This window comes from Thamnophis sirtalis, unplaced genomic scaffold, assembly GCF_051295495.1.
Source record: "Thamnophis sirtalis isolate CommonGarterSnake01/CBP01778 unplaced genomic scaffold, rThaSir2_p1.2 scaffold_1, whole genome shotgun sequence".
NCBI lineage: Eukaryota > Metazoa > Chordata > Lepidosauria > Squamata > Natricidae > Thamnophis > Thamnophis sirtalis.
The window spans coordinates 169383933-169410052 of NW_028261381.1; the positions used below are offsets into that span (position 1 = coordinate 169383933).

At 45.0% G+C, this 26120-nt stretch overlaps 1 protein-coding gene across 1 annotated transcript; it reads right to left on the minus strand.

Annotated features, from left to right (window-relative positions):
• Positions 1–1072: 1072 nt before the first annotated feature.
• FSTL3 (follistatin like 3) lies at positions 1073–24228 on the minus strand. The gene is made up of 5 exons (XM_087703066.1): positions 24082–24228; positions 14228–14443; positions 8875–9102; positions 6775–6841; positions 1073–1454 (listed from the first exon to the last, which is right to left on the minus strand). The coding sequence occupies exons 1-4, from the start codon at positions 24221–24223 to the stop codon at positions 6789–6791; spliced, it is 639 nt and encodes a 212-aa protein (XP_087559192.1). The 5' UTR covers positions 24224–24228; the 3' UTR covers positions 1073–1454; positions 6775–6788.
• Between the last annotated feature and the right edge of the window lie 1892 nt (positions 24229–26120).

Sequence of the window (26120 nt, forward strand, 5' to 3'; positions counted from 1 at the left end):
TATTCTGAATGCAGAAAATAACATATGAAACTGCTTTTTTTCCTTAGATTAAATTATTCAATCTTGCTTTCTCCGCTGCCGTGATTTTGTGCAGTGGTTTGCCCAGCCCCCTCCCTTGTAACCTGACAAAAATGAAGCATTCTCAGTTCACATCACTTTCTTCTAGCAATGCCAAGGGTAAACATTAGATTAGGCTCCCTGGGTATCACCTGGCCCAGCATTGACCAAAATTATGATTTAAAGTTATCTGGTTTTTATAAGCCTACTTCTCTTCTGAAGCTGCCTTTGGAAGTCTGCTGAAATGAAAGCAGCCTAAAGATGAAACACTTCTGCTGGTTTGAAAACTGAAGAAAGAATTCCTCTCAAGTGTCCAGACATCAGCGGGCCAAATATTTTGGTCCTGGGATAGTAAGGTGTTGTGGCCCAGCAGGAGCCGTTGGAGCTGCCACCAGACTCCGACAGCGAGGGGCCCTATGAGTCGGCTCTGGAGGATGTGGAGGACCCTGGACAGGGTTCCAACTCCGAGCAGGGCGCAGAGAGACTGGTTGGCCACTAGGTGGCGCCTGAGCCTTGGACCAGTGGGGAGGAGACGAGGGAGAGTGATCCAGAAGCCAGCAGTGAGTTGTTCCTGGATGCACGCCATCGAAGAGCTACTCGGCGTCAGGAACAATTACGCAATTACAGGAGGTAATTGCGCTCAGCTGATGGTCATTAGGCTCCTCTCCAGACTATAAAAAAGACTGCTTGTGACACGCCCTTCTTGCTGAAGTCAACGCATTGACTAAAGAGAACGTAACTAACTTGGCAGGCTGGATTGCTGCCAAGGTTTCTCTGAATTGCTGCCAAGGTTTGTCGGACTTGCTGCCAAGGTCCTTACCTGTTTGTTTGCTTGGCTTTCAGCCACCGAGATTCTGGTCTTGTTATTAAAGGACATTCTAATTAAGCTTGACTCGGCTTTCGTTACTGGACGGAGGAGGGGGTCAGAACAGTAAGGTGTTTTGATTTGCGACTCGTTTGAAAAGATTATTGATTGATCAAAACTTTTTGACAGTTTATTATTAGCTGTATCCACTCATACAATCACCAGCTGTGAGTTTTAAGCGCTTTACAGGCCATAGAGCAAAAATAAAGCAGCTCCTGCAAATTGAAAGAACAACTCAACTTCCCCTGTCCCTCCTCATTGCTAATGTGGTACAAGCGAGTACAATGCACATACAAGAAGTAACAAAGGGCTAATAAAAACTATGATGGTGATGCATCATTCTTGAAGACGTCTTGAAGATGCTTCGTTCTTGAAGAGCTTTAATGAAAAGAAGGACTAGGGGAGACATGATAGAAGTCTTCCAATATCTCAGGGGCTGCCACAAAGAAGAGGGAGGGTCAACCTATTTTCCAAAGCACCTGAGGGCAGAACAAGAAACAATGGATGGAAACTAACCAAGGAGACAACCAACCTAGAATTAAGAAGAAATTTCCTGTCAGTGAGGACAATTAACCAGAGGAATGTCTTGCCTCCAGAAGTTGTGAATGCTCCAACACTGGAGGTCTTTAAAAAGAGATTGGACAACCATTTATCTGAAATGGAATAGGCCCAGGGTTTCCTGCTGCAGCTAGGAGACCTACAAGGTCCCTTCCAAGTCTGTCATTCTGTCTTGATGAGAGTTTTATGTAACGTCTAAATTTTAATACTTATTTCATATTTTTTCTCAATGTGCTGGACTACACAATGTATACACAATGAGGGAAATAATACCCTCACCACTGTCAAACTATTCACTAAGGCTGCATTACTATTACTATTAGTTTTTTCATCATTCCTATCACCTGTCTCCTCCCACTTATGACTGCAGGACAGTAATTTTGTTGCTTGTATCCTTACGATTTATATTGATTGTTTCCTAGTATTTGATTGCTTATTTGTATCTTATGACTGTCATTAAGTGTTGTACCTTATGATTCTTGACAAATGTATCTTGTCTTTTTATGTACAGAGAGCATATGCACCAAAGACAAATTCCTTACGTTTCCAATCACACTTGGCCAATAAAGAATTCTGTTCTGTTCTGTTCTGTTCTGTTCTGTTCTATTCTATTCTATTCTATTCTATTCTATTCTATTCTATTCTATTCTATGTGTTTTCATAGAATTGTGCCTCTTGCTCTCCAGGAGCCAAAATGAATCAACACCTTTAGGCATATGCACCAAAGACAAATTCCTTGTGTGTCCAATCACACTTGGCCAATAAAGAATTCTGTTCTGTTCTGTTCTGTTCTGTTCTGTTCTGTTCTATTCTATTCTATTCTATTCTATTCTATTCTATTCTATTCTATTCTAATGTTTTCATAGAATTGTGCCTCTTGCTCTCCAGGAGCCAAAATGAATCAACACCTTCAAGCAGAAAGTTGCAACCTCCCACAAGAGAAGTTACTTAACTTTAGTAAGTTCCTTGGAGGGTGGTGGGGAAATGATGTTTCCTGACCCTCTGTTTTCTGCCTCCTGTTTGTGGTGTAACTACTGCTGGACCACCGCAAGTTCCCTGCCTCGTCCATTTGGCCTGAATGAACCCTGTTTTCCCCTTTGAAAAATCAGAGCCATTCCCATCTGGAGTAATTTGACAATTGCTTCAGAAACAAATTACGGCAGCCATAAATCTTTGCCTGCTGGATGATTTGTTAAGCTGGAAGTGGTAGAAGACACATCTGTTCCTGTTTTTGAGAAAAATTAAATATAGGGGCCCACCAAAATTCTTTAGTAGAAGAGTTGTCGCTCCTGGTACACTTGATTCAAAACAATCCCAAACCACAACGACTGCCGTTTACGCATTTGAGCAAGAAACTTGCCCTGGCTTCCCATTAATTGAATTGTGCAACCGTCAGGATTTTACAGGTGAAAAGAGGGAGGCAATTTACTAAAAACGTGGGAGGGTTGCTCCCCCCAAAACACAAGAGAAAGCTCCCATGAAGTCAGGTAGATTGCAATGACGGGGCAACATCCAAGTCCCCCTTAAAATAATTTTGCACAAACAAGACATTCAGAGGAAGGAAAAGAACAAATTTATTAGGGCTCCTTCAGACTTTTCAATTGTTTTGCCCTGAATGTTATAAAACAATCTCATTTGGGGTTTGGGGAAAAATGGAGATTGCCAGTCAACCATTCTTGTTTGCAGACCACCTCAGTTTTTTCCCCTTCAGCCCAAAAAAGGAGAAAGAAATAAAGAGAACAAAAAGACAAGGCAAGGCCTCCCCCCCCCCATTTCTTCAGTCCCCTCAGATTGTTCAAATTCAGCCAAAAAACTTATTCTTTGATGTAGCCAAGAGAGTGTCCTATTGTTAAAGAAAAATGCAGAGGGGGAGGGGGAGCTGCTACAGGTTCGCCCGGGTTCGGGAGAACCTGAGCTAGCATTCGGAAAACCTCCAAATCCTATCCCTGGCTGGCCACTCCCATCCCGCCTCTCCCCTCCCAGGAGTCTCCATGTGGCCTGTTTTGGATGCAAGGAAGTGCCGGACCTGGGTGGAGGCTCGCGGAGGCGGAAAAACGGGCCTCCTGGAAGTTCTGGAAAGCTGGAACTGGGCCCGTTCCCGGGTTCCGGAGCACCTCCGGAGCCCAGGGGAGGCAGTTTTCAACTTCCCAGAGGCTCAAGGAAAGCCTCCGAAGCCTGGGGATGGCGAAAACACCCCCACTCCCACAGTGATGTAGGAGGCCAACTAGGCCACGCCCGCCATGGCCACGCCCACCCAGCAACTGGGCAGAGAAGCCGTTGCTGAAATTGTTGAAGCCCACCCCTGCGAGAGGGGTGTGTGTGTTAGTTTAAGTTCTGTATAGTAAACACTATACCGTAAACTATACTACACAGTAAACACTTCAAATGGAACCTGCTCATTATGGTCGCAATTGGCAATTTGTAATTGTTACCAACTGGATTTTATGAACTTTTTGTGCGGGGGTCGTTAAACTGGCTGGGGAATTCTGGGGGTTGAAGTCCACAGGTCTTAAATTTGTTAAAGGTGGACACCAGGGGTGAAATCCAGCAGGTTCTCTGACAGGTTCTGGAGAAGCGGTAGTGGCAATTTGGAGAAGTTCGGAGAACCGGCAAATGTCACCTCCGGCTGGCCCCAGAGGTGGGGAAGGGAAGGGAGATTTTGCAGTATCCTTCCCCTGCCACGCCCACCAAGCAACGCCACGCCTGCCACGCCACGGCCATAGAATCAGTAGTAAAAAAAAATTGAATTTCACCACTGTTGGAGACCCTGGAGCTACATCCGATAAATGAAGATTTGTAAAAAATATCAGATAGCCGGTTAAGGTACCAGGCTAGGAACAAGAGACACGGAGTTCTATTCTTGCCTTAGGCACAAAACTAGCTGGGTGACTTGGGCCAGTCATTCTGACTCAGCCCTATGAAGGAGACAATGGCAAACCACTTTGGAAATCTTTCCAAGGAAAATGTAGAGATTTGTCTAGGCATCGGCAAGAATCAAGACTGACTTGAAGGAACCCAAAAATAAAATAAAAAAAATCAGGGACTCAAGCATACAAAAATAGAGAAATAAACACATAAAGAAAAAGTGTAATACTTCTGGAAGATCGTGGTGTCAATGAAAGGAGTCTATGTACACATTTTACAACACTTACAAGGGAAGCAGATAACAAATTTAAAATGGATATATAGATAAGATGGATTGAAAACTGGCTATCATCATCACCGTGATACCTCCCAATTCCACACACATACACACACACACCTATTTACATGACGAAGTCCTGTTACCGTGATCCCCTGGAATAAGCGCTTGGCCTTATTTTGGGGGAGGTCTTATTATTTTTGAGGTGCAGAAGGCAGAGAGCGTGGTCACCTCACGGCTGCTGCTGTGTGGCAATATTTTATTTTCAGTGGAGAGCTTATTTTCTTACATGGACTCCAAAGCCTGATTGGGTTTATTATCCGGGGAGGTCTTATTTTCGGGGAAACAGAGTAATTGGAATATTTATCAGCTTTCCAATTTTCTGAGTGGAGACGTGTAAGAATATAGAGGTAGTCCTCGACTTACGACCACAATGGGACCACGTTTCCACTGCTATGCAAGACGGTCATTATGCGAGACACACTTGATTTTTGCCACAGTTGTTATTGGAAATTGTTAAGTGACTCATGCAGTTGTTAAGCAAATCCAGATCCCCCCACTGTCAGAAGCTGGGTTGGAAGGTCACAAATGGCATTCCCATGACCCCAGGATGCTGCAATTATCATAAATAACTCGTGCCCTTGTGACCTCTAGGCTGGAATACTGCAACGTGCTCTACATGGGGCTGCCCTTGAAGAGCATCCGGCGGCTTCAGCTAGTCCAGAATGCGGCCGCGCGAGTGATTGTGGGTGCACCTCGGTTCGCCCACATAACACCTATCCTCCGCGAGCTGCGCTGGCTACCTGTTGATCTCCGTGTGCGCTTCAAGGTGCTTCTTACCACCCACAAAGCCCTTCATGGTAGTGGATCTGGGTACTTGAGAGACCGCCTCCTGCCAATTACCTCCTCGAGACCCATTCGATCTCATAGATTAGGCCTCCTCCGAGTGCCATCTGCCAGCCAGTGCCGGCTGGCAACTACGCGGAGGAGAGCCTTTTCAGTAGCAGCTCCGACCCTTTGGAACGATCTCCCCGTGGAGATTCGTACCCTCACCACCCTCCGGACCTTCCGCACAGCCCTCAAGATCTGGCTATCCCGTCAGGCCTGGGGGTAAAGATTATAATCCGCCCCCACCCGAATGCTGAATGAATGTTGCTTATTTTTAATTACATGTTATGCTATTTGTCATTGTATGTATCCCCTCCCATATAAGTTGTTAGCCGCCCTGAGTCCCCTCAGGGAAAAGAGCGGCCTATAAATAAACTTATTCTATTCTATTCTATTCTATTCTATTCTATTCTATTCTAAATACTACATGATAGCTGCCAAACCCCTGAATTTTGATCGTATGACCCTGGGGATGCTGCAATGGTTGTAAGAGTGAGAATTGGTCATAAATCACTTTTTTTTCAGGGCTGTCATAACTTTGGTCACTAAATGAATGGTTGTAAGTCAAGGACTACCTGAAATGTTCATCTCCAAAGAGGCAGAGGAAATAAAAAAGGAATATTTCATTAAATCAGAAGAAAACTATTATTGAAATCTTGTTGAAGCAGAAAGTTTGGATAGAGGAGGGTTGAATGAGGCAGTGAGGGAGGCTGGGGTTTTGGGGAGCGAAGCTATATGCAATAATAAACAGCAAGACTATATATACACAGACAAAATAAAGGTAAAGAAAATGGACAAGTAAAATATTTTAGGGAGTTCTAGACAGAAGATTGGCCTGATTTTGAATGAAGCAAACTTGCAGTCTTTTGAAAGGATAAAAATGGGTTTTCCTTAGAACAATGGAAGAAAACCTTTGGAGGAAAATCTTTGTGAAAGGGGTTTGGGGATCTGCTAGAAGCAGGACTAAAAAATTCAAAATGGTGGCAGCAACGGAGAGATAAAAGCCCCACCTCTTTTTAAATGGGCGGAGCTATGATTGTTTGGTCCTTGCCACCATCTTGACTCTTTTGACCTTCTTTCCTGATACCCTTGGTACAAACTATGACTCAAGAATCGAATTGCGTATATGTCTAGGTTACATCGATTTCTATTTATATAAATAATATTTTTTCCCTTTTGGTTTTAATAAATACCAGGTATATAATGTACAGTCTGCACATTATTACAGATAATGCCCCTGAACGTTAGGAATTGGAGAAATCACCCCAAAATAGATTTTCAGATGTAGTTCTCTTCAGCATCATCTGTGTCCAAGGCATTTTTATTCAGAGCTGTGGAAGGAAAGAACAAATTAGTCCTTTTTAGTCATTTTTTTTATGCCTGGCATCGTTACAGATAGTCCTCAACATAATGACTGCAATTGGGACAAGGATATCCATTGCTAAGCAAGGCAGTTGTTAATTGAGTCGCATCTGACTTTAGAAAGGTTTTGTTTTGTTGTTAAGCGAATCACTGCCATTTTAAAAAGTGAAGCCCACAGATGTTGTATGTATTTTTGCTCCTGTATTGCAGTTTCCATTTTAATTTTTCTACACCCCTCTCCATAGTCTTCCCTGAAGGGAATGAATTAAATTCAGTGCTACCTATTCCTTTTGCTTTTCTTCCCATCAAACCAATGCAATGCGGATTGGGGAATTCTGGGAGTTGTCCCAGTCCAACTAAAGCTGCAACTTTAATTGGACTGGGACTTCAACTCCCAGAATTCCCCAATCTGCACTGCTGGCTGGAGAATTCTGGGAGTTGAAGTCCATATATCTTACAGGCGTGGAGGTTGAGAATCACAATATTAAACTGAACATTTTTAGATGGTAACTATACAAAAGTTACCTCTTGAAGGCCTCAGACTGAACCCCTTGTTTTAAAAAGCGGGTGTCTTATTTTGTCCTTAAACTAGGCCAGCTAATGCTTCTTTGTTGGAGGCCCATTGCTGTCGAGAGCAATGAACCTTTTCCCTTAAAACTTGCCTGGGAAACATGTTTGTTTCCCATAATTGCTCCCTCTAAATTTAAAATTCAAAGGGAGAATGCTCCCCCTTCCAGTTTTGAGTAAAATAAGACTGTCCAGATTTGGGACAATCATAGTGTTTGACATTGGGGTGCAAACCCGGAAGGAATTGTGAATTGCTGAAGGAGTTTCTCCTGGGAGCCCCCCCCCCTTGCAAAAATCAAGATGGTAATCACCACCAAGCAATCAAAATCATAACACATGTTTAAAAATGGGCGGGGTTTCTATTAGACCGCGGTGGCTGCCATCTTGACATTTTTGACCCCTCTCCAGTGAGTACCCCTGAAACGACAAGATCTCCGGCTCTTTGGTGCAAACTCACTCATGCCATGCTGGAGTAGGAAGATAGGACCCACCCGTCTCCTAGAGAAATGAAATACCTTAGGAAATGTTTAAAAGCAGAATATTTCCCCCAAAAGGGAGGCAGAAACTCAGCTCCCACAACCTTTGTCAATGGGCCATTAAGGCCTGAGCCAGGATGTCAGCCTCTGCTTCGCTTGCTTGCTATCGGCTGCCATAGAAACGGGGAGGGTGGGGGCATGGTACTGGGAAAGGGAGTTTTGTTCTCACCATCATCCTCTGCGCATGCGGATGGCTGATTATTTGGACTTGGTCAAGGCCAACCGTCTCGCATACCAACCTGATGAGGCCCTTAGAAGATCCACCCCACATGACACCTTAGGGAGTTGCAGATTGGACACTGGGCTGGGGTAACTGGAGGGAGAGGGCTGGGCAATCATTGGATATATACGTGTTTGTGCCTTTCTGGCTCAGATCTTGCTTTCCTTTTCGCTGCTTTCAATTCCTATCTAGTAAAAGTACTTTATCTCTATTCAAATGGAGTTGAGGTTTTTCTTTCTTATATATTGAAGGAGGCATGGCTGACACAGTCTATTCTACATAACAAAGATCTGCCTCCTTCAGGCAGAGCCATAATAGGAATCCCAAAGCCCTTTCATTACATCAACAGCTCAACCAAGCTTGGGACTCAAAAGACAGACAGCCTACAAAGATAGCCAAGACCCCCGCCCCCTGAGAGCCTGACCACCAATCAGAATACATTTCTTACACAGGAACAGGAAGCTCCAAGGTGGGTCCCAAGAGAGGGTATAAAACTCAGGCTCTCTAAGCATCTCTTCCCTTTCCCCCCAGCATCTCAAGCCATGTGATCCTATCCACCATTAAAACCATCTTTCTAAACAGCCACCATGTTTCCAGTGTCTTTCTCCCCTCTTGGAACTGAACCCAGAAGGACCAACACTTCCAACACTAAGTTTCCCCCTAGCAAAACCAGACTTACATGTACACCTTCCATAATGCCGGATCCCTATGGATTGACCGAAGTAGCAGGTGGCTCGCCGTAGGTGGCAGGTAGAAGGGTAGGTCACATTGTTATTCCCACAGATTGTGTGGTCCAGGCTGGTGGGATCTGGACAGGGTTCAACGCGACACATCACACAGTGGGCACTCCCGGTCTGGTCCACCACGCAGGTGTGGGTTCCGGGGCAGACCACACTGGAGCAAGATTCTGTTGCAAAGAAAGACATTGAGATCAACCTTGGGAGGTAGACTGTCTCTTGACATGGAGGTTCCTTCCATTCCTATGGAACACAATAAAAGGATGCCCAGAGTCATGGTATCGGGATGAGTGGCCATATAAATTGAAATAAATCAATAAAATAATAAAATGTCCGAGGAGGCCGACATTCCAGTAGTGGGATTCAGCCAGTTCGCACCTATTCGGGAGAACCGGTTGTTAACTTTCTAAGCAGTTCAGAGAACTGGTTGTTGGAAGAAATCTCCTTTTGTTTTTTTCCACTTTATAGGGCTAATCCTGTAAGGAAGGCAGGAAGGAAACATTCTGGTGTTGTTTCTAGCCTAATCTTTGTTGCCCTGCTTACAGAAACTGCCTCTCCGGTTAACCCTTGTGACATTATAACAGCTAAGGCGAAGTGCCCATTGACCTGAGTGACATTGAGTTGGCCATGCCCAACCAGTCATATGACCACCGAGCCATGCCTACCCAGCTGGTCATTAGGACAGAGAACCAGGTGTTAAATTATTTGAATCCCACCACTGCAGCATTCCCTATATGGCCATCCGTCTGGTAAACTTGAAAGATTTTTGTTTTTCTCGGCATGTACATCCAAACTAGATTAGTTGCTTCTCTGTGTCATATAATATATGCAGGTATATGCTTAATTTTGTATTTGTTTGTTTGTTTGTTTATTCTGTCATGGATTTGTAGTGTATATTGGAGGTGAGAGCTGTATGCAGGAAAATCTCATTTCATAATGTATGCCGATTCTATTCTATTCTATTCTATTCTATTCTATTCTATTATCATGAAAAATAGCATGAGGGCAATATCCTCTTTCCCATTGTTGATCCCATTATGTGATATTAAGACACATCTTAATCTGAAGTTTTTCTCAACCTTGACAACTTTAAGGTGGGTGGACTTCAACTCCCAGCATGCTGGCTGGGGAATTCTGGGAGCTGAAGTCCATCTATCTTAAAACTTACTAAGGTTGAGAATCACTGATCTGGAGACTTCATCTTTTAATATCCCTTTCAAAGACATCTGGTTCAAGGCAGCATCTTTGAATGTCATAAACTTAGGAATTTATCCCATCTAATAATATGACCATTCATTCTCCCGTCCACTTTTTATAATAGAATTTCCAGCAGAGAAGACTTAAGACACTGTCGCTTTAATTTAGTGTACAGACAAAAATCTCAGGCATTTTCCATTGTCTGACAAACCTCGTTTTTTTTAATAAAAAAAAACCTATGTGTCAAGGAAAAAAATATTAAACCACACACCAGGAACCTATTCATTTTATAGTGGTTTTTGCCCAAGTGAAAAGTATTGTGAAGCATTGTGTGATGCTCCCCAAAACAAAAATTGCAGGAAATAAAATTAATATCCTTCTTTTTACACACCAAGTCTTATTTTGGGGTATTTATTTTGTGCAAAATTAACTGGAAGCAAACTCTCCACATTGCTCAACACACAGGATATTATTCAGAAGTTTTGACTCTTATGTGGATGCCATAGTAGATAAATGGGTACCAATGGGTACACAGAAGCTCCAAGGGGCCAGTGTTTAATCAGGTCAGGCCAAACTCTAGATATGATGAATCATGGTTAGATATTTATGGATCAGTCTGTTCTGCAGACCTAATTCGTCAGGTTGGCTTAGGGCAGTGATGGCAAAGCTTTTTTGGCTGCCGTGCCAAAAGCTGGGGGAGCATAGGGGGGCAATGCTATGCATGCAACCCCCCCCCCCCGCGCAGGCACATGCGTACGATCAGAAACCCACCCACCCCACTTTTGCCGCAGTTTTTTTAGCTTTCCCCAGGCTCCATAGGCTTTCTAAGAGCCTGGGGAGGGTGAAAAAGACCTCTACAGCCCCCCTGGACACCCTCCGGAGGCCTCAGGAGCTTCCCTCAAGCCTTCGGAAGGCAAAAAAATGGACCTACGGGGAACCCAGAAGTTCAGGAATGGTGATTTCCGGTTTGTCAGAAGGGCCGATGTTCGACCTCCGGAGCGTTCAGAAAGTTTACCTGAAGGCTCCGGCAGGCGAAAAACATAGGGTGGTTTTTTGCCCTCCGGAGCCTTCAGGGAAGCCTCCTGAGGGCCCTTGAAGGCTCCAGAGGTCGAAAATCGGCCCTACCGACAAACTGGAAGTCACCATTTCTGAATTTCCGGGTTCCCCATAAGTCCATTTTTCGCCCTCTGGACTCTTCGGGGGCCTTCAGGAGACTTCCCTGAAGGTTCTGGAGGGCAAAAAACACCCCTACGAGCAAACCGGAAGTGTGTTCCTGAACTTCCAATTTTCCCCTAGGGCCAGTTTTTCACACTTTGGAAGCTTCAGGGAAATCTCTGGAGGGCGAAAAACAGCCTCAAAAGAAAGCCAAAGTCAGTTGGCCAGCGCGTGCATGCACGCTGGCCAGCTGACAGGGCAACGCCTTGCTTGCCCTGAGAAATGGCTCCGTGTGCCCTCTGTGGCACGCATGCCATGGGTTCGCTATCACGGGCTTAGGGGTCAGAGCCAAGGTGGCGCAGTGGTTAAATGCAGCACTGCAGGCTACTTCAGCCGACTGTAGTTCTACAGTTCGGCTGTTCAAATCTCACCGGCTCAGGGTTGACTCAGCCTTCCATCCTGAGGACCCGGATTGTTGTTGGGGGCAATATGCTGACTCTGTAAACCGCTTAGAGAGGGCTGAAAGGCCTATGAAGCGGTATATAAGTCTAACTGCTATTGCTATTGCTATTGTTTAAGCTCTGTGAACTTAGAAAACTGAGTTGTTTTCAGAAACCAGGTTTGAATGCGGCCAATATATTAAGAGGCAGTTTGATTAGAATAGAATAGAATAGAATAGAATAGAATAGAATAGAATAGAATAGAATAGAATAGAATAGAATAGAATAGAATAGAATAGAATAGAATAGAATAGTTGGATGGGACCTTGGAGGTCTTCTACTCCAACCCTCGCCTGGAAACCGTATACATTTCAGACAAATGGTTAACCAACATCTTCTTAAAAACTTCCGGTGTTGGAGCACTCAAAGCTTCTGGAGGCAGGTTGTTCTACTGATTAATTGTTCTAACTGTCAGGAAATTTCTCTTCAGTTCTAAGTTCCTTCTCTCCTTGATTAGTTTCCACCCATTGCTTCTTGTTCTACTCTCAGGTGCCTTGGAGAATAGCTGGACTCCCTCTTCTTTGTGGCAACCCCTGAGATATTGGAAGACTGCTATCATGTCTCCCCTAGTCCTTCTTTCTATTAAACTAGACATCCCCAGTTCCTGCAACCGTTCTTCATATGTTTTGGCCTCCAGTCCCCTAATCCTCTTTGTTGCTCTTCTCTGCCTTCTTCTTTCTAGAGTCTCCACATCTTTTTTACAATCATGGTGACCATTAGTGGCCATAAGTCTACAACCAGGAGAGGGTGAGTTCTAGTCCCGCCTGAGGTATAAAAGCTGGCTGGGTGATCTTGGATCAGTCACTGTTCCTCAGCCCAACTCACCTCACAGGGTTGTTGTGAGGAAATTGGAATAGGAATAGGAATGAACGTTACAGGTAAATCTCAACTTATGACCACAGTGGAGCTCAAAATTTCTATCGTGTATTTTGATGATCGTAAATCGAGGTCCTCTCGTAACCAGTCTGATTTTATGACATTTTTGTGTGTGTCAGTTGTTAAGTGAACAACATGATCGCTAAGCGAATACACTGTCCTCAGTGGATGCTTTTGGCTACGACTGTGGGGTGGGGGTCGAGGCGTCAGAACTTAGAATCTGGGACATAAGTACTTTTCGGGGGTCCATGGAACAGTCACTGAGCGACCGGTGGTAAATTGAAGACTACGTGTATATTGGCCGCCTTGAATTATTTATAAAAATAACAAAGCCAGGATCAAATCTACCTATCTCCTTATCTTCTTTTGACTATAACTTTGTCGCTTGTATCTTACGATTTTCATTGTTTTATTTAGCAGCCTAATGTGATTTATGTTGATTGCTTATTTAGTATCCTGTGACTATCACTAAGTGTAATCTTTACTGTCATTGTACTTCAATACAACAAAAGTGTTGTAACTTGTGATTTATGAGCCGAGGTGGCGCAGTGGTTAGAGTGCTGTACTGCAGGCCACTTCAGCTGACTGTTATCTGCAGTTCGGCTGTTCAAATCTCACCGGCTCAGGGTTGACTCAGCCTTCCATCCTTCCGAGGTGGGTGAAATGAGGACCCAGACTGTGGGGGCGATATGCTGACTCTGTAAACTGCTTAGAGAGAGCTGAAAGCCCTATGAAGCGGTATATAAGTCTAACTGCTATTGCTATTGCTATTATGATGAATGTATATTTATGATATGATCATGATGTATCACTTGTTGTTTGTATGGACACTGAGAACTTATGCGCAGGAGAAAAAAAAATCCTTGTGTGTCCACACTTGGCCAATAAAGAATTATGTTCTGTTCTTGTTCTTGTTCTTGTTCTTGTTGTTCTTGTTATTGTTCCGTTCCGCTCCGCTCCATTCTACTCCACTCCACTCCACTCCTATTCTATTCTATTCTATTCTATTCTATTCTATTCTATTCTATTCTATTCTTATTCTTATTCTTATTCTTATTCTTATTCTTATTCTTATTCTTATTCTTATTCTTATTCTTATTCTTATTCTTATTCTTATTCTTATTCTTATTCTTATTCTTATTCTTATTCCTTATTCTATTCTGTGATCAAAATTCAGATCTGCTTCATATTTATGACAGTTGAAGTGTCCTGGAGTCATTTTTAGACTGTCTGACTAGCAAAGTCAATGGGGGAGCCAGATTCATTTAACAACCGTGTTAATAACTTAACAAATTGCAGTGATTCACTTAATCACGGAGGCAAGGAAGGTTGTAAAAGCGGGCAAAATTCACTTAACAACTGTCTCACTTAGCAAACAGAGACTTTGGGCTCAGTTGTGGTCGTAAGCCGAGGAATACCTGTAGTCATTTTATTACCCAACTAGGTAACGTCATCAGTGATGCTCTGCAAGGCAACCACCAGGCTCAGAGACCTCACCAAGGACTCCACAGTGCGAGATTCTCTGCCTGGAGATCAGAAACAGCCATGGAAGAGAGACAACACTCACTTTTGCATTGTCCTTGATACATGACCTCCACGTCAGGCTGCCCTTTGCATTTGGCCATGAGAAGCTCACATTCATCTTGGTAGGTGAAACCGTTGGAGCCGCACACTTGAAGCTTCCTGGGAAGGTTGGTGCAATCGGGAGCACAGACGCACTGCGGGCGTCCATGCTTCATTTTGCAAACCTTGCCTGCTCCACAGTCCACCCCTTCGCAGGACTCTGGGTGAAGAAAGAAAAACAAAGTGCCAACCACTGTTAGAAGAAGTGTACATCAGGGTGCATCTCAAGAAGTGGAGAAGGACAAATCGTTTATAAATGGCTTTCTTTATAAATGATATTCCTTTATAAATTATAATATAATAATGTTTAATATTCTATTATAAATAATATTACTTGGGTGCCAAATCACATTTGACCAATAAAGAATTCTATGCTGTTCTGTTCTATATTCTATATTCTATATTCTATATTCTATATTCTATATTCTATATTCTATATTCTATATTCTATATTCTATATTCTATATTCTATATTCTATATTCTATATTCTATATTCTATATTCTATATTCTATATTATATATTATATATTATATATTATATATTATATATTATATATTCTATATTATATATTATATATTATATATTATATATTACATTCTATTTTCTATTCTACATTCTGTATTCTGTATTCTATATTCTATTCTATGCTGTTCTATTTTGTATTGCATTGTATTGTATTGTATTGTACTGTATTGTATCCTATCCTATCCTATCCTACCCTACTCTACTCTACCCTATTCTGACACCCTATTCTGTATTCTGTATTGTATTGTATTGTATTGTATTGTATTCTACAAAGTGTGTGTGTGTGTGTGTGTGTGTGTGCGCGCGCGCGCGCAATAGTGGCAAGTATCTATAGTTCAGGTGTAGGATGAGGGTGAAGGTTCGTTCTCTGAGTTTGTGGGTTGATTTCCGAACATTTCATTAGCAGGCTAGGTAACACCTTCAGCAGAATTTAGGGGATGGGTATGTGGTGTGTGTGTGTGTGTGTGTGTGTGTGTGTATCAAAATAACTGAATCCCGCCTCTTGAGCTTAATATTAAAATCATAAAAACATTCCGTTGATAATAGCACGAACAATGAAAAGAATCACCCCAACGGATAGGAATGTATAGTTAGTCCTTTATTTGTGAACACAACTGAGAGCAGAATTTTAGTCGCTATGCAAAGTGGTTGTTAAGTGAGTTGTGTTCGATTCTGCAACTTTTTTTGTCCACGTTTGTTAATTTTATCCCTGCAGTTGTTAAGTGAACCACATAGCTGTTAAGGGAATCAGGTTTCTCCCACTGGTGTTGTTTATCAGAAGCTGTTTGGGGAAGTTTCAAATGGTGAACTCATGAATATATATCTCTCCCACCCTCCCTTCCCCTCTCCCTCCCTCTCCCTCCCTCTTTCTGTCTGTAGGAATTCAGAAGGGAACAGCTGATGTTTTCCACATTCTCATAAGGATCTGCACCTGGGATTTCCTGGTCCAGGTTCAAGGCCATCATACTTGACAAATATGCACTACTGACCAGCCACCGATGGGCTGACCCTTGTCCACTGGACCAGTTCTGTCTCCTCTGGTACCTGCACCAAGGCCATTCTCAGGCCCACAATGTGCTTTCCAACACGTCTGAATCAGTGGTGGCTTCTTACCGGCTCGGACCGGTTCGGCTGAACCGGTTTGGTGGCCTGGGTCGCAACCCAGGCCTGCCACACCCCCAAACTGGTTCTCCCGATGGCGCTGTGGGCACCGCCATCTTGTTTTCCGCTTCTGCGCATGCGCAGAACAAGTTTTATTGCACTGTGCATGCACGCACAGCGCAACCACGAATGAACTGGCAGTAGTGTCTGCCGGAACCCACCCCTGGTCTGAATGCAGGCAAAACCCTCCATTCCAACCCAGCTGTGTCAAAGGAAGAACTCCCCCAAATTGCAAAGACGCGTCTGCATGATCAGACAATCGCTGGGAAAGTGTATTGCCGAGGATCCAAAAGAAGGAGAGTCACGTCGGCTGGAAAGGATCCTAGAGAAAGCTTTTTATCAGACAATGGGCTTCCCTGTTTCACACCGAGCTTCCGTGACATAAAAAACAAGAACAAACAACAAATCAGAAGAAAAACTGTCTGGGGGGGAACAGGAGAGGTGGGGAACGAGGGAAATATATGCCTTGTTGGACTACAGGCGAGGAGGGAGACAAACGGGTGCATTGTGTGACTGGGGGACCCCCCCGGGCAAAAACTGTCTGGCGGGGTTCAAAGCAGGCGGGCGAGGTGTGCGAAAACTCATTTCCCCAAAGCACAGGAGTCTGGAGGAGACGTGTGTGGGCCTTTCTGGAAGTCTGGGAGAAGGCTGGCTGACAACCAAGTTGAGGGCTGTCCCGTTTTTGTTTTTAATTATTATTATTATTATTTCTTTTTTGAAGGACATTTTGTCTGATGCTTACGGGGACGAAGTCGAAGGGAGAATCTTTGAAGTCCAAAGGTGTCTTTCTGATGTTAGCCAGACAAATGAAGTGGGGGAGCAAAAAGTGAGGAGGAAAAGAAGGACTAGGGGAGACATGATAGCAGTCTTCCAATATCTCAGGGGTTGCCACAAAGAAGAGGGAGTCAAGCTATTCTCCAAGGCACCTGAGGACAAGAAGCAATGGGTAGAAACTAATCAAGGAGAGAAGCAACTTAGAACTGAGGAGAAATTTCCTGACAGAACAATTAATCAGTGGAACAGAAGTTGCCTCCAGAAGTTGTGAATGCCCCAACACTGGAAATCTTTAAGAAGATGTTGGAGATGTTGGATGTCTGGAACGATATAGGGTTTCCTTCCTAGGCAGGGGGGTGGACTAGAAGACCTCCAAGGTCCCTTCCAACTCTGCTATTGTATTGTATTCTATTGTATTGAGGGTGGGACTCAGAAACTAGGCAGGGGGTTGGACTAGAAGACCTCCAAGGTCCCTTCCAACTCTGCTATTGTATTGTATTCTATTGTATTGAGGGTGGGACTCAGAAAGAGGAAGGGTAGACTGCACCCCTCCATGGAAGTTCTACTGGTAATCCTCAATTTATGATCACAATTGAGCCCCCTGCCAGTGTTTCCCCAATTTATGACCTTTCTGGCCACAGTTGTCAAGTGAATCCCGGCAAGTGTTAAAATCAGTAACATAGTTGTTAAGGGAATCTGGGTTTCCCCACTGACTTTGCTCGTCAGAAGGTGGATCACATGACCTCAGGGTACTGCAACAATCAACAAACATAATTGCCAAGTCCCTGAATTTGGATCAGTTGACCCTGGAGATGCTGCAATGGTCGTAAGTGTGAAAAATGGTCATACTGTAAGTCATTTTTTTCCAGTGCTGTTTTAACTTCGAACAGTCGCTAAACGAACTGTTGTAAGTTGAGGACCACCTAAATTAAGCTCCTTGCAGGGAACAGCAAGTGATACCCCATCCCTGTGATAGCGAACCCATACATGCTGAAAACCCGGAAGTTCGGCACACGTGGATGCACAGCGGAGCTGGGTTGGGGCAACGGCTGGCATGCCCACAGAGAGGGCTCTGTGTGCCACCCGTGGCATGCGTGCCATCGGTTCACCATCATAGCTATAGGGCGTATCATGTTAGAGCAACAAGACACAAGGACGGTTTCCCCCCCTTGCCATCACTCTGCTAAAAAATAACTAATTCCCACAACAGTGTCAAACTATCTAGTAAAGCTGTATTACTATTATTCTTCTCATCCTTCCTATTACCTATCTCCTTGTCTTCTTTTGATTATAACTTTGTTGCCTGTATCTTACGATTTTCATTGTTTTATTTAGCATCCTAGTGTGATTTATATTGATTGCTTATTTAGTATCCTGTGACTAGCACTAAGTATAATCTTTACTTTTATTTTTGAATAAACACAAACAAGACACAACAAACACCATTAAAATCATCTTCCATTACAAATTGTAAAAAGTGTGTCAATTGGTTACAAATAACTTTCGTGCATCCCTTCCACCGTCATCCCCTATGATTCATATCAAGTATAATAATTTACATCAGGTATATTTATCTATATTACTACCGTCATACCTCATCCTTCATATGACTATAGTTGTTTTAACGTCCCTTTATATCAAATATTCCAAAGTTTAAGCGTAATCTTTGTTGTCATTGTACTTAAATACAACGAAATTGGTTAACGCTAAGTGTTGTGTCTTTTGATTTAGGATGAATGTATATTTATGATATGATCACGATTTATCACTTGTTGTTTGTATGTACAGTGAGAACTTGTGCACAGGAGAAAAAGAAATCCCTGTGTGTCCACATTTGTGGGTCCAATAAAGAATTGAGAGACCGCCTGCTGCCAATTACCTCCCACAGACCCATTAGATCTCACCTCCTCCGGGTGCCATCTACCAGCCAATTCCACCTGGCTATTACCCGGGGGAGGGCCTTCTCTGTGGCAGCTCCGGCCCTCTGGAATGAACTCCCCGCAGGGATTCGGACCCTCACCTCTCTCCAGGCCTTCCGAAAAGCCGTCAAAACCTGACTTTGCCGACAGGCCTGGGGGTGATGAGTTCCCTCCCCTCTCGACATGTATGGTTGTGCGACTGTTGTTTACTTTTATTATTTGTATTTTGTTTTTTATGTTCCCCTTTTTCCCCCTTGAATTGTTCGCCGTCCTGAGTCCTCCCGGAGAAGGGCGGCATACAAATAATAAAATTCTATTCTATTCTATTCTAATTCTGTTCTCTTCCAGAGCGTGATCCCTTTGCACGCATGGCACTGCCAAAAACCGGCCTGCGCATGCCCCCCTGGCCAGCTGATTGTCGGGTGCATATGCATGCTAGAACCCAGAAGTTGTCGGGCGCATATGCATGCTAGAACCCAGACGGTGACCCTGATGAGGGCGCGCATGCGCGACATTTCCACCCGGCCTTTTCAGCACTCAGTGTCAAAAAGTTTCGCATTACTGCACTATCCGTAACCCTGAGCCTTTTGTGAAATAGGACATTGAGAACAGTCAGAAAAGGGAAGAGAAATCAGGAGGTTTTTACCTGTAGCGTTCACATTATAAGTAGTTCTCGACTTACAACCATGTGTTTTTGAAGATGGCCCCGAGAAAAGTGACTTATGACCATTTTTCACCCTTATGACCATTGTAGCATCTCCATGGTCATGTGATCAAAATTCAGGTGTTTGGCAACTGGCATGTGTTTATGACGGTTGCAGTGTCCCAGGGTCATGTGATCAACATGTGCAACCAGGAGTTGGGCTTCAAAAAATTCAGCAGCGGGTTCTCTGCCTGGTTGCTGGGTGGGTGTGCGCCAGTGGTGGCTTTGCAGGCGGTACGCCCCGGTATGGGTGTACCGGCGCCTACCCAAAGCACCGGGTACCCTTCCGGTACAGTGCTCCAGAGGGCACCACCCACCCGCCTGAGCTCCTTACCTGTCCTTTAAGCCTTTGGCACTTCCATGCACGTGCATGGTGAGTACGGCGCCTGTGCAACGCTCTGCCGAGCAGCTGGAGCGTCACAGAGGCTTGCGGAAACGTCACAGGCAAGTACAACGCTTGCGCGGGCCACGCACATCCATTTGGGTGATGCCGGAGCCGTTCCAACTGTACCAGTTGAAACAGAATCCGGAACCCACCACTGGTGTGGGCATGGTGGGCCTGGCCTAGTCAGTCTCCTGCACCATGGTGTTGGGGGGGGGAGCATTTTCACCTTCCCCAGGCTCCGGAAGCTTTCCTTGAGTTTCTGGAAGGGCAAAAATTGCTTCCCCCGGCAGGGGTGGGTTGCTAATCCCGTTCCAACCGGTTCGGTTGGAACAGGGCCGGCATCGTCCTCGTGCACACGCGCAGTTTATGCATGCGTCTTAGCGCCTGCGCGATGCTCCAGCTGCTCGCGGAGACTCGCGCAGGCGCTGTATGTGCCATGCACCTGCGTGGAAGCGCAGAAGCCTTCAAAGACCGGTAAGGAGCGCTGGCGGGCGGGTGGGCCCTTCACCGTTCCCGGAAGTTACTTACTTCCGGGTTTGCCGACCAACTGGTTCGCAGGGACCACCGTGAACCGGTTGAAACCCACCCCTCTCCCCCGGGCTCTGAAGGCCTTCCCGGGTGCCCTGTTTCTCCTTCCATGCAGGCCCTGCATTTACCTCGCATCAAAAACGGGCCACATGGAGACTCCTGGGAGGGGAGGAGTGGGCGGGCCCAGCTAGGGGTGGGATTTGGAGGTTCTCTGAACCGGCCATAATGTTAGCCACAGGTTCTCCTGAACCAGGGTGAACCCGTAGCAGCCCACTCCTGTGTTCAACCTTCCCAGCTAGCTTCCAACAAGCAATGTCAATGGGGGAAGCCAGGTTCATGTAACGCCCGCACAGTTTCCTTAACAACTGGATTGATTTCCTTAACAGCCACGGCGAAAAAGATCGTAAAATGGGGCAAAGCTCATTTAACAACTGCCCTCGCTTAGGAATGGAAATTTTGCCCTCAATTGTGGTCATAAGTCAAGGGTTACCTGTATTGTCTTTTTGATCAGGGGACCATGCTGCCATGGTCACATCAGAGGTGGGTTGCTCCCACGGTTCGGCACAGTAGTGGAATTCAGGCCTGGGTCACAGAACCAGCAGCGACCCAGGCTTGGCACGTCCCCGAACTGGTTCCCTCGCCACCGCTGGGCCGCCGCCATTTTGGTCTTATCTTAAGTGACTGCGTGTGTGCAGTTCACTGCAAATTGTTATGGGCATGCATGAAGAACAAATGACATTGAACATCACACCAGTGGTGGGTTCTGGATCCCGTTCCAGTCGGTAAAATTGGAACGGGCCCAGCATCTCCCACATGGACGTGCGGCGCACACATGCGTCATACCTCCCTGCGACGCCTCTGCAAGCCTCTGCAACACCCCAGCTGCTCAGCGGAGCATCGCGCAGGGGCCATATGTGCGTGCGCCGAAGCGCCAAAGACTTAAAGGACAGGTAAGGAGCTGGGGCGGGCGGGCGGGTGGGCCCTTCTGAGCACCATACCAGAACGGTACCCGGTGCTCCAGGCAGGCTCCAATACATCCGTACCGCGGCGTACCCCCTGCAACCCACCATTGCATCCCACGCATGCGGGGGTTGCGAACCGGTAGTAAAACCGGCAGCAACCCACTGCTGGTCACATGTCTGAAAAAGGGTCATAACTCAGCTTTTTCAGTGTCGTTGTAACCTTAAACAGTCACTAAATGAACTGTTGTAAGTCAGCAGTTCTGTATTATGTTGTGTATTGTGCTTTTATTATGTTGCCCAATAAATCTTCACTAACCTGAACTGTAGGAATAGTCCCAGTGCCTTTGCACGTTTAAGGGAAGGGTCATCCCATGATGTACCTCTGTTTATTAATTAAATTTATTTACTTCCCATCTCACTGTCAAGGGACTCTCGGTGGCTTACAAGATTATAACATTGTTTTATAATGACAATTAGAACGTTAAAAGTACAAAAGAGGTTGTGCATTAAAAGTTTAATCATTAAAATTAAAACATTATATTAAACATAAAGTTGAATGAGTTTAGAAGTGAATCGCTGCTAAGTGGGGATTGGCTGGTGATAAAAAAATATGAGAAATAAAAATAAAGAAAGTTGGCTGCTTCTTGATTAGGATTGAAAGTGGGGGAATGGTATAATAAATAGAGTAAATGTGCTAATGATGAGCCATTTTAAAAGATCAGTAACGAGGTAGCTTCTAATTATAGAAGGGGTCCTCAAGGGTCATCTAGCCGAACCCTCTGCTGATGCAGGAAATCTGCTCCGTTATAGGTGGCTGTCTAGCCTGTTTTTACAAGCCACTAATTGAGGACCAGCTGTCTTTCCCTGTGGCTTATGCAGCTAATTAGCCAAAATCCAGAGCCAACCCTCATTCAAATTTTATAACCTATAAAGGAGAATATTTGTACAGTAGCGCAGGGTTGAAATAAGGTTTATAACGTGTCTGTGTAACCCGATAGGAATATGATAACTTACAACAGTAATTGAGCCCAGAATTATACCTGGCAGTTGTTAAGCAGGAGGCCAATTTTATTACTGTTTTTCTGGCAATCATTAAATGTATACCGCGGTTGTTAAATGAATGCCACGGTCTTAAGCAAATGCGGTGGTTGTTAAATGAATCCATCAGGCCCAATGGGCATTGTTTTTGCTGGAAACGGGAAGTAAGCACTGGGAACCCAGTAAAAAATGCCAAAAAATGTGGTCTTGTGACTCCGGGATGCTGCAAACAGCCGTAAATGTAATTCGGTTGCCAAGCAGCCAAAATGTGATCACATGTGTGTCTGTGACCATCAGGATTTCAAAATTTGGGCTTTAAATACAGGGTTGGTCGTAACTTCAAATGTTCACTAATTGAGCAATCATTAAGCAAGCATTATTTGTAGAGATTACTAATTGTTGGCTGGGGATTATGGAAGTGGAAGTGTACATGTTTCAATAGCAATAGCAATAGCAGTTAGACTTATATACCGCTTCATAGGGCTTTCAGCCCTCTCTAAGCGGTTTACAGAGTCAGCATATCGCCCCCACAGTCTGGGTCCTCATTTCACCCACCTCGGAAGGATGGAAGGCTGAGTCAACCTTGAGCCGGTGAGATTAGAACCGTTGAACTGCAGATAACAGTCAGCTGAAGTGGCCTGCAGTACTGCACCCTAACCACTGCACCACCTCGGCTTTCAAAGTCGTTGAGGTTGAGAAACACTGTTCTACCCCAAAATTCTGGGATATTCGTCATTTAAAGGAAGAGCCTAGAGCTGGGATGGCGGACCTATGGCACACGTGCCACAGGTGGCACACGGAGCCATTTGTCAGGGCACACAAAGTGCTGCCCTGTCAGCTGGCCTGCGCCCATGTGTGTGCGGGCCAGCTGTTCACCCTTTTTTTAAAGCCATTTTTCGCCCTCCCTAGGCTCCAGAGGCCCTCTGGAGGCTTCATGAGCTTCCCTGAAGCCTCTGGGGTGCAAAGAACCAGCCCTATGGGCAAACCGGAAGTTCAGGAACGGACTTCCGGTTTGCTCGGAGGGTTGTTTTAAGTGCTCCGGAGGCTTCAGAGAAGCCTCTTGAAGGTCCCTGAAGCCTCCGGAGCACTCAAAATGACCCTCCAAGCAAATGGGAAGTCACTTCTGGTTTGTTCGTAGGGTCTTTTTTTGCCCTCTGGAGGCTTCAGGGAAGCCTCCTGAAGGTCCCTGAAGCCTCCGGGGGGGCTCCGGTGGGAGTGAAGGCTTTTTTCGCCCTCCCCAGGCTCCTATAAAGCCTCTGGAGCCTGGGGAGGGCGAAAAAGGATGCAAAAAGTGGGGGGGTCGCGCCTGTAGTGCGCACATGCTCGCTGGAGGGTCGTGCATTGCATTATGGGTGCGGCATGCCCACCCACGACCCCTCTGCGCTCCCCACATTTATGGCACGTGAGCTAAAAAAGGTTCGTCATCATCGCTGGCCTAGAGACCCTGAAGCCAAGTCAAGAATACTGTAATCAATGGTAGTATTCAGCCGGTTTGGATCGGTTTGGGCGAATTGGTAGTGGCAACCTGCAGGTCCCCACCCACCCCGGCGCTATGCCATCCTATTTAGCCACGTTTTCTAAATCATGTGCATGCGTGCAAGCCGTGTGCACGAGTAAAGCACCTGCGCAGAAGGTGCACGCTCACATTTTCAGTGCACGGCGAACTGGTGGTAAAATTATATGGAACCCACCTCTAATTGTAATGGGTAAATCTGGGACTTTTCAGTTTCGGAGAGATCACTCTTGGCTTCATAGGACGAGTTAGGATCCAGCGCTTAAAACAAGTTACAAAAGATTTTACCTTTGCAGGGGTGGCAGCTCACAAGGCCCAAGATCCTAAGAAGGCCGATCTTGTTGTCCGGGTGTGAGTAATTTGACCAGGCCATGTCTGTATTTCCATTGCCACAACACTCTTCCCAAGTGACCCCCATTTGGAGAATCATCGTGCACTTGGCTTCCCATCCTTGCTGTAACCAGCAGATCCCACCTGTAAGGAGACAGGGAGACAACTGAGAGTTCTCTCTTTTTTTTATTACGGTTTTTTATGTAAATAAAAAAAACAAATTATTTCAGAAGTTTAAAAGTTAGAAATGAAAGAAAAGAAGGAAGGAAGGAGGGAGGGAAGGAAGGAAGGAAGGAAGGAAGGAAGGAAGGAAATGGGCGGCTATATTAATGTTTTAAACAAATAAAGAAATTAGGACTGAGAAAAGGATCTGCAACAAAGCAGAAGCGTGGAGAACTACACAAAACTCAATGTAGCTGTATCACAAGGAGGTAGCATATCAACATGCTTGCTTTGCATTTAACATCTCTACCCAACTTGTACTTCCTATATTCATCTGCCGATTAGAATGAAATTAATCTTCATTTTCCACAGTTCTCCAAACATTGTAAAGTAGTTCTGAATACGACAAAAAGGATCTAAAAATGACTACAGAAAATACGCTTACTCTGTGTACAACAGACACACAGATTGCATCGAAAATTCTTGCTTATATTTGGGTAAGCTACTGGCAGTGCTGTTTGTATGAAATCCAGTTTTGACCTAGTAAAATATTGCTTCTGTAACTCCTGAGACCAGTTTTCTATCAATAGTATTGATTTCTGCAATCTTAGGATTATCTCTAGATAGCAAATATTTCCATGACAGCTAGATGACACCTTCAAATTAGAAGAGTCCAGATATTTGCCATCCAGACATGGTAATTCTAGTTTATTTTCAGTGAAAGGATCTATAGCAGAGGTGGAATTCAGCCGATTCGGATTGGTTTAGGCGAACCAGTCGTGCCGACGATCAGTTAACCCCAGTGGTGGGTACCAAAGGCTTAAAGGACAGGTAAGGAGCTCAGGCGGGCGGGCGGGCCCTCCGGAGCACAGTACTGGAACGGTACTCGATGCTCCGGGCAGGCTCCGGTACACCCGTACCAGGGCGTACTGCCTGCAACCCACCACTAGTTGGCCCTGCCTACCCATCCCTGCCCTATCCTGTCCTTTATTTCCTCTTTCTAACTCATCTCAATTGTGTGGCACATCTGATTCCCCCACACACACCTCGTTGTTCTACTTACCGTTGCTGACTTGGAAGGTAATCAGCTGAGCCTCTAAATGCTCCATTTTCAGTACTGCGCGCAAGCACTTTAGCCGCGTGTGCGCAGAAAGTGCACATTTCAACGAACCGGTTGTAAAACCAGTAGCATCCCATCACTGATATATAGGCATAAAAATGCTTGATATAAGTCAGTCTCCAGATAGAACGGAGAAATGATGGAAGTTCAGGTGTTGAACTTCTGAATATTGTAAGGCAGAAGCATTCTTATATCTGTATTCCAACGTTACTCACCCGTGGGGCAACTTTACATGTAAGTTTACAATTGTGGGAGTTGAAGTCGACACCGGTACATCTTAAAATGGCTAAAGTTGAGAAAAGCTGAGCCAGTCACCTGTAGATAATTGGTACAGGGGAAGGATACTGCAGAATCTCCATTCCCACCCCATTCTGGGGCTAGCCGGAGGTGGTATTGGCTGGTTCTCCAAACTACTCAAAATTTCCGCTACTGGTTCTCCAGAACCTGTCAGAACCTGCTGGATTTCACCCCTGCCCGGGACACTGCAATCACTATAAATTAAATATGAACCAGTTGCCTAACTTCCCGGTTTTGATCACGTGACCACAGGGATGCTGCAATGATTGTAAGTGCGAAAAACAGTCATAAGTCATTTTTTCAGTGCTGTTATTACACATACCCAGCCGGTATGTAACTACAGGTTTTCCATGGCTTGTAACTGGTCATTAGTAACTGTTTAAACCAGGTTTTGTCAAACTCAATTTAATTGAGGGTC